General features: G+C 49.8%; 1 protein-coding gene across 1 annotated transcript; it reads left to right on the top strand.

Moving 5' to 3' along the window:
- Positions 1 to 2,109: 2,109 nt before the first annotated feature.
- LOC122125543 (serine/threonine-protein phosphatase 2A 65 kDa regulatory subunit A alpha isoform-like) lies at positions 2,110 to 9,010 on the top strand. The gene is given in 11 exon segments (XM_042700070.1): positions 2,110 to 2,139; positions 2,723 to 2,837; positions 2,925 to 2,995; positions 3,200 to 3,336; positions 3,540 to 3,711; positions 3,811 to 3,871; positions 5,128 to 5,282; positions 5,643 to 5,785; positions 6,296 to 6,372; positions 7,156 to 7,400; positions 8,924 to 9,010. Coding segments are annotated over 11 exon segments (1,293 nt in total).
- The last annotated feature ends 1,894 nt before the right edge of the window (positions 9,011 to 10,904 follow it).

The raw sequence follows: 10,904 nt of genomic DNA, 5'->3' as shown, positions 1-10,904 counted from the left end.
TTCAATTTTTTTTTTTGCTCCCTTATCGAAGATTAGATGGCTATACATCTGTAGGTTCATTTCTGGGTTTTCAATTCTATTCCATTGGTCCTGAGGTCTGTTCTTGTGCCAATACTAAGCTGTTTTGATTACTATGGCTTTATAGTAGAGTTTGAAATTTGGTATTGATATTCCTTCAGCACTGTTCTTTCTGTTAAGGATTATTTTTGCTATTTGGGTCTTTTATTGTTCCATATGAAATTTTGGATTGCCTCTTCTATTTCCTTGAAGAATGAGGTTGGAATATTGATAGGTATCACATTGAATTTGTACATAGCTTTGGGAAGTATTGCCATTTTCCAATCCAGGAGCATGGGAGTTTTTGCCACTTTCTACGTTCTGTTTTGATTTCCTTTTTCAAGTTTTTAAAGTTTTCATCATAGAGGTCCTTCACTTCTTTGGTTAAGTTAATTCATAGGTATTTTATTTTTTGTGGGGCTATTATGAATGGAGTTGCTTTCCTAATTTTAGCCACACTTTTCTCCTTGTTAGCATACAAAAAGCCATTGATTTTTGAGGGTTAATTTTATACCCTGCTGCTTTGCCAAAGTTTTGAATCAGCTTGAGTAATTTGGGAATGGAGTCTGTGGGATTCTTTAAATACAAGATCATGTCATCTGCAAATATGGAGAGTTTTATTTCTTCTTTCCCTATTTGGATCCCCTTTATGTTTGCATCTTGTCCTATTGCTGTAGCTAGGCATTCTAATACTAGATTGAAGAGCAGTGGAGAGAGTGGACATCCTTGTCTCGTTCCTGAGTTTAGAGGAAATGGCTTTAGTTTTTTACCATTAAGTACAATGCTGGCTGTACATTTGTCATATACAGCCTTTATTGTATTGAGGAAGGTCCCATGGATTCCTAATTTTTCCAGAACCTTTATCACAAAGTGGTGTTGGATCTTGTCAAATGCTTTTTCTGCACCTATTGAGAAAACCATGTGGTACTTATCCTTGCTCTTGTTGATGTGATGAATTATATTAATTGATTTGGGTATATTGAACCAGCTTTGCATCCCTGAAATGAATCCTGTTTGATCGTGGTGTATGATTTTTTGGATGAATTGTTGAAGTTGGCCAAACTTTTGTTGAGAAGTTTTGCATCAATGTTCATCAAAGAAATGGGTGTATAGTTCTCTTTCTTTGATGAGTCCCTGCCTGGTTTTGGGAAGAGGGTTATGATGGCTTCATAGAATGAGTTCGGTAGTGAACTTTCTCTTTCAATTTCATTGAAGAGTTGGAGGAGTATTGGTGTGAGTTCTGCTTTGAAGGCCTTGTAGAATTCCACTGTAAAACCATCTGGTCCTGGACTTTTCTTAGATGGGAGGACTCTTATTGCTGTTTCTATTTCAATACTTGATATGGCCCTATTAAGATGGTTTAACTCATCTTGGTTTAGTTTCGACAGGACATTTTCTTTTGTGCAGTGAGTCCCTGCTGTTCTCTCATTCCCTCCCAGCCCCTCCCTCCCGTCTCTACCCACAGCTGAGCAGTTCACTTTCATCAATGTCCAGTGAGCTCCATGGATGCACTTTTTTCTATCCTTTTTCCCTCCTTGGACCCTCCCAAACATAACATGAGAACAGGCTGTTTATCAGATAAAGAACACAGAAAAATCAAAAGCTAAAACCAAAATATATATATGTATTTTGTTTCCACATCTTGGGATTTGTTTCCATATGTGTAATATTTTATATGAATATGAAGAGACGCTTAGGCATTGGGCCTTTGTGATTCTCTCCTAAGACTATTCTCCTTTGGTCTCACTGTGTGTGAGTCTCTGGAATCCTGTGGCATTTGTCAGATCCCAGTGCATTTTAGATCTAACTTCCTTATATCAGAGAATGTGCACTGTTAATCTCCAATCTTGACTTACCTCACTTCACATGATTTGTTCTAGTTCCATCCATTTCCCTGCAAGTGACATTATCTTATTCTTTCTAATGGCTGTGTAAAGTTCCATTGGCCACATTGTGGGTCCACTCATCTACTGTGGGGCATCTGGGCTGTTTCCATATCTTGGCTATTGTGAGTACTGTGGCAGTGAACATGGGTGTGCAGGTGTCCTTGTCATGACGTTCAGCGTAGATGCCCAGGAATGGGTGGGAGGGAATGTCTGTGTTTAGTATTTGGAGGAACCTGCAGACTGCTGTGCTGAGTGGCTCTACTAGTTCACATTGCCACCAGCTGCACAGTAGGGCTCCTTTTCTCCACATCCCTGCCAGCATTTGTTCGAATTCACAATGCTGGCCAATCTAACTGGATTAAGATGGAATCTCAGGGTTGTTGTGATTTGTACTTCCTTCAAGCCCAGGAATGATGAGCATATCCTCCTCTGTTTCTTTGCCATTCTTCTCTCTTCTGAGAAGTCTCTCCTTAGCTCCCCTGCCCATTTAGTGACTCAGCCCACTATATTTTAGTATAAATGTAAAAGCGGGAGAGTCTGCATCGCTGGCATGTTTGTGGATCCGGTCACAGAAAGCCCCACTTGGGACAGTGCGAACTAAGGTCTTTGGTTTTGGCACACGCTGCTGGGGACGCGGCCTGGCTCTGGGGAGAGCAGCCTGCCTAGTCTCCACACCTCTGCACCACTTCTGCCTGGATTTTGTCCTCAATAACTGAGAGAGGCTGCCAGACCCCCTTTCGCTCCACACATCCCGCCTCTCCCTGGTTCCAGGTTGACAGCTCCAGAAAGCAGTGGGGCTTGAGATCACCAGGACAGACCTGGTGCCTGCTTTCTAGAAGCTGATAAAGGACTGCGAGGCCAAGGTGAGGGCCACGGACTCCCACAAGGTGAAAGGTGGGTGCCCGTGACCCATGCTTGAGGAGGGGGGGCTCAGGGTGGAGGTGTAGCCGGCACCATCTCATCCCCCGCCCTGGCCTGCAGCGTTCTGCGAGAACCTCTCTGCAGATTGTCGGGAGAAAGTGATCATGACCCAGATCTTGCTGTGCATCAAGGTAACCGGATTGGAGGAGGGAGTCAGCTGGGCATTAAAGAGGGCCCAGAACAGGCTGTGGAAATGCCCCAGGCACCTGGGTCATAGTCTTCAGCCAAGGAGATGGAGACAGGACCCCTGCAGCCCGCCCCCAAACCCCCTGCCAATCATGTGCAGAGGAGGCTGAGGCAGGTCCCCCTGGGCCTCCCTCCCCTCTCCCTCCCAGGAACTGGTGTCAGATGCCAACCAGCACGTGAAGTCTGCCCTGGCCTCTGTCATCATCGGCCTCTCTCCCCTTCTGGGCACAGACAACACCATTGATCACCTCCTGCCACTCTTCCTGGCCCAGCTGAGGGACAGGTGAGTATTCCCTCCCCGAGTCCCCCACCCAGGTTATCGATGGCCATTGCGGAGTCCAGCAGGTATCCCCAGGGCCAGTTTGGGGCTGGGGCAGTGACCTTGGGGAGATGGCAGGTCTGTAGGGTGTTGCTGTGGGGTGGCACACCCCTCCCCCCATTCAGGGCCGCCTTGGGCCAGGCATCACTGGATCCCCATCCTCTGCAGACCCTTGAGGTGCAGCTGAACATCATCTCCAACATGGACTATGTGAAGGAGATTTTCGCCATCCGGCAGCTGTCCCAGTCGCTTCTGCCAGCCATCATGGAGCTAGCCCAGAACGCCAAGTGGCGGGTGCGTTTGGCCATCATTGAGTACATGTCCCTGGTGGCTAGGCAGCTGGTGCGTGATCCAGGGCATGCCGGGTAGGGCAGGGAGGGGAGAGGAGGCTGGCTATCCTCCTTCACCCTCTGAGCCCTCACCACCTCTCTCCTCTGGCAGGGAGTGGAATTCTTTGATGAGAAACTCAACTCATTGTGCATAGCATGGCTGGTGGACCATGGTGAGTCCTGCCATAAGGAGCTGGCAGCCAGTGGGCGGGGCACGCCACTGTTCTGTCTGTTTAGCCCCCTGCTGTTGGAACCTTGAGGGATGCTGGTGCTGAGCCCTGACCCACTCTAACACTCCCCCATGGCCTTCTGCCACGGACCGGGTTCTGTCGGGACGACGGAGGATACCTAGGGGAGGAACCTGGAATAGGATGGGGAGATGGCAAACAGACAACTCACACACATTAGGAGTGGATGCTGAGTGCTGAGTGCTGAGTGCGATTTAATGCAGAGGATAACAAACTTTTATAACAGAAGTCTTCATAAGAAAGGGGCAAAAGGTTACACAATCTTGCTGCAAGGCTTCGTTCTTGGATGGTCACCAGCTGGTCGCCTGAAAGGGCAAAAGTTTACACAATCTTGCTGCAGGGCTTCATTCTTAGGTGGTCACCAGCTGGTCGCCTGAAAGGCACTTGTTTCCGGCTTATCTCTAAGAAATATAATGGGTTTCGACGTTTGTCACCAACTAACCATTACCTTATTTCTATAGAGGCCTTAATTATCCCATAAGATTTTTCCTGTTCCTTCTTTAATAGTAAGGTCACGGAGGCCTAGATCTAGCAAGTCTCAGTAAATGAGAGTACCAGGAAGTTCTTTCTCCTAAGTAGTTATCTCAGCAATTGCCATACATTCCTTCTGTTCTAGCCGTGCCTACAGCTTCTTGTAAATTTCTTACAATTCCTTCTGCTGGAGTGACTTTGTGAAACCCCCAATACTTTTATATTTGCTTATAACTTGTCTACTAGCCTTCATAAGAGGGGTTGCAGGGTAGCACTTAACTCTGGTGAGTTAGTCATATTTTTGAGACATTCATCAGATATTGGAGTCGTCAACACTCTTAAGAAAGAGCTTTGAATAAGGGAACGTTGACAATGAGTAAGCACAATGAGCAGCAGAAACAGTAAAAGATTAATAGGCACTCTTATACAGTGAGGAAAAGAAAGGCAGAAACACATCTTTCCCAGGGGCTTGCCAGCCTTTTTCCAGGAGTAGGCCTCTTAGAAGCCCTATTCTCCAAGGTAGACTTCGGTGAAGCCCCAAAACTTGGAGATAGGTTTCTGTAAAGCCCCATTCTCTGAGGTAGACTTCAGTGAAGTCCCAAAACTCAGAGATAGGTCTCTGAAGCCCCTATCTTGGTCTGATAGATGGCTTCCCATGCTAAGCTGACTCCACTGGAGTCGGCGTGGCAGCCTTCCTGTCCCCCTTGCAGTCTATGCCATCTGTAAGGCAGCCACCAGCAACCTCAAGAAGCTGGTGGACAAGTTCAGGAAGGAGTGGGCCCATGCCACCATCATCCCCAAAGTGCTGGCCATGTCCGGAGACCCCAACTACCTGCATCGCATGACCACCCTCTTCTGCATAAACGTGAGTGTGGCTCGCGCGCCAACTGCACCCAGGAGCCGGATTGCCAGGGGAGAGGCACACACAGCCCCATCGTGACACCAAATTTGGGAGTGGAGAGGCCGGGGGCCAGGGCCAGCTCTACACATCCAGAGCTGGGTGGACTCCAGGCCTCCGGCACCCTTGGACTGGGTGTGGTTGACCTGGTGTGAGACACACCGTTGGCTGCGTGTTCAGAGTTGAGCTCATTGTAAATCGTAGTTGCGGGGAGGTGGTGTCAATTGTGTGTGCCTTTTGGATGCCGGTGAGGGTTCTTGCCGCCTCGACACCCGGGCCCAGCTGTCAGGCACTGACTGTACTGATTGTGTGCCCATGCTTGGCCAGGTTCTGTCAGAGGTGTGCAGGCAGGACATCACCACCAAGCAAATGTTGCCCACCGTTGTTCGAATGGCAGGGGACCCCGTCGCCAAAGTCCGCTTCAATGTGGCCAAGTCCCTGCAGAAGATCAGGTCCATCCTCCACAACAGGTGAACTGGGACTCGCTGTTGTTATGCTCCTCTCCAGCTACACTGTTCCTTCCTTTGTAGTGATAGAGAGGGTTGACCTCACTTGGCAAGCATTCTGCCACTTGAGCCATGCGCCCAGTGCTTTTTACCTTGGTTATATTTCACAGAGTGCATGTGTAGGCCCAGGCTGCCTGGTCTGTGCATGCTGCTCACACTGCTAGGAATAGGGGTGCCACCACACCCAGCTATTGCTAGGGCTTCCTCAGTGGCTGGGATTCCAGATGTGCACCACTGTGTTCAGCTGCCACTGTTCCCTGCTGCTTCCTGCCAGTGTTGGCTTCACTGTAGACTGAAGAGTCAGCAGTGGAGGTGGCGAGCCTAATGGGGAGGGGGTGTGAAGGGAAGGGAGGTGAGGGGTGGCTCAGCATGGCTAGCAGTCTGGAGATGCAAGGGGGTGGCCAGGCCTGACCTGAGTTTCCAGCTGTGGGCCGCATCAGCTTCAGGCTCCAGCCCTTTCACCTCTGCTCCCAGCACCCTGCAGAGTGAGGTCAAGCCAGTCCTGGAGAATCTGATTCAGGACCAGGACTTTGCCCTGGAGGCCTTGACTGGTGCGGGCTGTGGGTGGGCGGGCAGTGGCAGGTGGGAGGGGTGGTGGTGCCCAGGCAGGGGCCCGGGAGGGCCAGAGTGTGGCAGTGCCCATGCAGGGTCTGGGGGCCAGATAGGCAGGTGGATGGGGAAAGGGTGGTGGGGCCTAGGCAGGAGCGCAAGAGGGCCAGGCTGGGCTTCTGAGCCGGACCTTTCCTGTTCCTCCAATTCTGTCTCTTGCCTGATGCTGGAAGAAGAGCCAGTGCTTGGGCCTCCAGTGCCTGGCTCCGGCCCACCCTCTGCTCAGCCCTCACTGATCTCCTCCCTCAAGGAGCCAGTGTGTCGCTGACAGCCCTCCCTGTGCATGGCCTGAACCCAGACCTGGCCCTATGCAGGTTCCCTGAGGTCCCTGGGGAGATGGCACCTGGCCCCCTCCCAAAGGCTGAGGGACACGTGATGGGATGGACAGCAGCCAGGAGGAAGGTGCCACTCTGCCCTGTAGGGAGAGACGCGAGTATCCGGGTCACTGCCTCTTGCTGCTGAGATGGGGACCCCATCCCCACCTCCCTCCCACTTCCCTCCCCTTCCCTCCCCCCACCCCCTTCCCTGGTGGTTTATTTGTGTCAACTGTACTTTTTATATTTTATTTCCTTTCCCCCTCTTTTCACAAAGAAATAAAGGTATAGAAACAGTTGACCCTCAGGTCTTAGTGAGGGTTGGGGGGAGTGTCCTGGGGCCTTGGTCTCTGCCCTTTTCTGTGAGGACAATTAGTCCTAAGTGCTCACATTGAGTGTCCTGACCCCTAGGCATGCTGCCTGCTGTGGCAGAGCTGGCCAAGGACCCGGGCTGCCTGCGGAGGCCCTACTGTTCACATCCTCCTATTATTCACATCCTCCTACTGCTCAAGTCCTCTTACTGTTCACTGAGCCACACCCCTGCCCTGGGAAAATCATCCATGTATTTTGATGAGCACATAGCATTGTCAAAAAGCCTGGGTTTCCCACTGGGTACGGCAAGCATTCCCAAGGCCCCTGTGGTCGAGGACATCAGTGTGAGTCTCCTTTACGGCTTTATATCTTTTTTTTTTTTGGTTACTCATGTGTATTAAACTCTGGTCCTGGCTGCTGGACCTCAGCTCATCAGCTGAGAGCGAGCACTCTACCACCTGAGCCACAGCCTCACTTCTGGTTTTCCGGCACCTGGCTAGGTTTGTGTCTTTTAAAGTCTGGATTCTACTTGAGAAAAACATATTTACGTTTCTTGTCTGGCTTGTTTTCCTTCCCAAGATGTATGATGAAATACAGGTTCATCCATTTTCCTGCAGGTGCCAGGCTTTGTTCTTCATGGAAAGTTGTTTTTTTTAGCAGAACAGACAAATATATGAGATAGAAAGGAGTAGATGGCAATAGATAGCATATGAAAAATTTGGAGCTATTTGGTGGTGGGGAATTGATATACAGCATAAAGCAGACAGTATTTTCCGGATCTGTATACACCTGCCTGAACTATAAAGCTGTGACCCAGCTCTACCCTGTGCCTCTCAGCCAGGTGGGAGAGCTGGCCTGGCCCAGTTATAAACCAGCACTGCATAGAGATGACATTTCACCAGCCAAGACTGAAAACTGAAAGTTCAGGGTGGAAAACCATGCCAAGCAAATGGGAACTGACCTGAAAGGGAGCCCCAGTTGCATGTCCCATGAGAGCAGGGGAGATATCAAACCCAAGTTAGGCTGATGAGATAAAGACTGTCACCCTCTGCTGACAGACAGTGAGCCAGTGCACAGATGCCTACTGCTGCCCTGGTTTCCTGAGCTAGTACTACTGGAGGCCATAGACCCTTAAGTCCAGGCCAAGTTAGAATGTTGGCTTAAGACCCCTCTCATCAAGTGATAGGCTGTGGAGCCCAAAGTCAGCCATAAGACTTAAGGATCAAATAAAGGAACAAGTTTACAAATTCAAGAATCAAAACCATAGCACAACTTTCCAGAACCTCTGGGATGCAGCAAAAGCTTCTCAGGAATTTACAGCTATTTGGGCCTGGCATGAAAACAGTTGTCTCAAATGCAATCAATGATGAAGCACAATATGAAAGCAAATCCAGAACAGTGGATAGAAATACAATCATAAGGTCTGGGAAGGTGACTCAGTGGTAGAGCACTTGCCTTGCATGCTTGAGGCCCTAGGTTCAATTCCTCAGCACCACATAAGCAGGAAAAAAAAGCCGGAAGTGGAGCTGTGTATCATCTGGAAGACTGCTAGCCTTGAGCTAAAGAGCTGAGGTACAGTGCCCAGGCCCAGAGTTCAAGTCTTAGAACTGGAAAAAAAGAGAAGGGATACTTTGGGTAAGAAACTTTGGGGACACATGGCTTACACACTGCTGAGGTTGTTTACAGACAGTCATCTCAAGTTGGGTCTCAGTGTCTCCTGCCGGCCTACTGGGATCCAGGAGAGGTAAGTGACTGCAGCACTCCCCTGCCCCCTGGAGAAGCACCCACATGAAAGTGAAAAGTGTCTTGATAATTGTCACATGGGGGAAAAGAAAAAGTTTACTGAGAACTTGGTCTGCCACACCAGGTGAAGGGAAAATCACCGCTCCCGCGGGAGATGACCTTGGCTGGCGACCTCCTGGACCCCTATCTAAGGAGCCCTCTGCAGCTCTGAAGTGCCCATGTGCATCTCAGAAATGACCCGCCCTGCCACGCACATCCTGAGAGAAGAGGCGAGCACTTGTGTTCATTGCCACTGGAGAGGTGCAGCCTGCAGGAGGGACCCCAGGTTCCACACTCTGGGTAAGGAATCACCTTAGGAGCAGGGATTCTGGATTGAAACCGGATGCATGACAAAGAAACAGGGAAGGATAGGAATGGGCTAGGACAGTGAAAAGAACTGGGGTTCTAGGCCCCCCCACCCCCAAGCCCTGTGGGTTCCTCACTTCCTCTTCCTCACAGAGTCTGTCCTGGTTTATGACAAGTGAGGAGGAATCCTGATTGTCCAGGGGCTGGGGAAGATGTGTTCACATCAGTGACTCTAGAATGGCATTTGAACCTAAAATTGCCCCTCTCGTTCTCTGTCATCCACCTCCTCCTTCAACCGCACCATCCCCACTGCAGACCTGGTTCATCTTCCTGGTATTTCTTCTGTGAAATGTGGGCTCCGAGTTGAGGAAACGGTGACACCTGGGACCCACGCCCCCAGCCAGTGTATTGAGGTATAAGTGCATGTGACCCCAGGAATGTGTCACGCATGTTTCAAGTTTCTTTCTTTAGTCAGTCAGAGAGCTTGAACTTGGGGCTTGCCCATGTTCCTTGAGCCCTTTTTGCTCATGGCTAGGCCTCTACCACTTTGAGCACAGGTCTACTTCTGGCTTGCTGGTGCTTAACTGGAGAGAAGAGTCTCACAGACTTTACTTCTCTGGTCTGGCTTTGAATTGGGCATCCAAGGTCTCAGCCCTTGAGTAGCTAGGATTACAGGCTTGAGCCACTAGGGACTTGCTTGTTTAGAATCTTAGATCTGATTCTACAGAGGAGAAATGTAGCTGCCTTCATCTCAGAACCTGATTCACCTTCCCTTAATGCCATTCTCCAGGTTCACCCATTTCCCTGAACATGCCGTCTTCCTCTTCCCAATGGATGAATAGAATTGGATTTTTCCTAATACATGAGAGACAGTAGGACAGTATTTCCAGTGGTGTGAATGCAGGATGGAGAATGTTGAGTTCCCTTGGCACCATGAAGGCCTCAGTTTCCCAAGCCAGAGCCTCTGAATGAGACTCAAGGAACAGAGAGGAGGGGAGATGCCCATGTGTCTATGGGGGTGATCCTCTTAGGCCAGACTGTGGTTGGGTTTGTGGGTAATTTGTCTCTTCTCTCCCATTATCTATTCCTTTTCTGCATGGGGAACAGGATGAGAGCCACAGACTTGATTCTTAGGCACTTAATTGTGGCCAACTTCCTAAGTCTTCTGTGTAGGAGTGTTCCCCAAACCATGGTGGCTTTGTGCTGGAGAATTTTCTTAAATGATGTGTGGTGCTAAATTGTCTTCTATCTTCACTGAGTGGGCAGGGTGGTGTCGATTGTTAGAACTTGCTCCCTGAGCATCTTCCTTGCTGTCAGCATCAGTCAGGGAGACTCCAGGTGGGCAGGGCTGAAGGGGAGAGCCACAAGCACATTGTCTCCACAGTGTACCTCAGCTGGGGGGGATCTTCCTCCTCCTGAGAATTGTTTGTCTCATGTACATGATCGGACCCAAAGCACATGACAATATGACGAGCTTAAAAGCCTATGGATACTGTTCTTCCATGTGTAATGATCCAGTTGCTGACATGCTGCATGTGGCCATACTCTCGGTGCCTGATGTTCTGTGTCTGGGGCTCATGCTCTGGGCCAGCACCTCCATGCTCTTCATCCTGTACAGACACAAGCAGAGAATGCGACACATCCAGAGGACCAGTGTCTCCACCAGAGCCCCTCTGGAGTCCAGAGCCACCATAAGCATCCTCCTCCTGGTGAGTGCCTTCGTCTCCTTTTATACCATGTCCTGCATCTGTCAGATTTGC

Source organism: Dipodomys spectabilis, unplaced genomic scaffold (assembly GCF_019054845.1).
Source record: "Dipodomys spectabilis isolate Male_0828 unplaced genomic scaffold, ASM1905484v1 ptg000266l, whole genome shotgun sequence".
In the NCBI taxonomy this organism is placed as follows: domain Eukaryota; kingdom Metazoa; phylum Chordata; class Mammalia; order Rodentia; family Heteromyidae; genus Dipodomys; species Dipodomys spectabilis.
The sequence above is the reverse complement of the archived record's forward strand: the minus strand, read 5'-3'. Positions and strand labels throughout refer to the sequence as shown.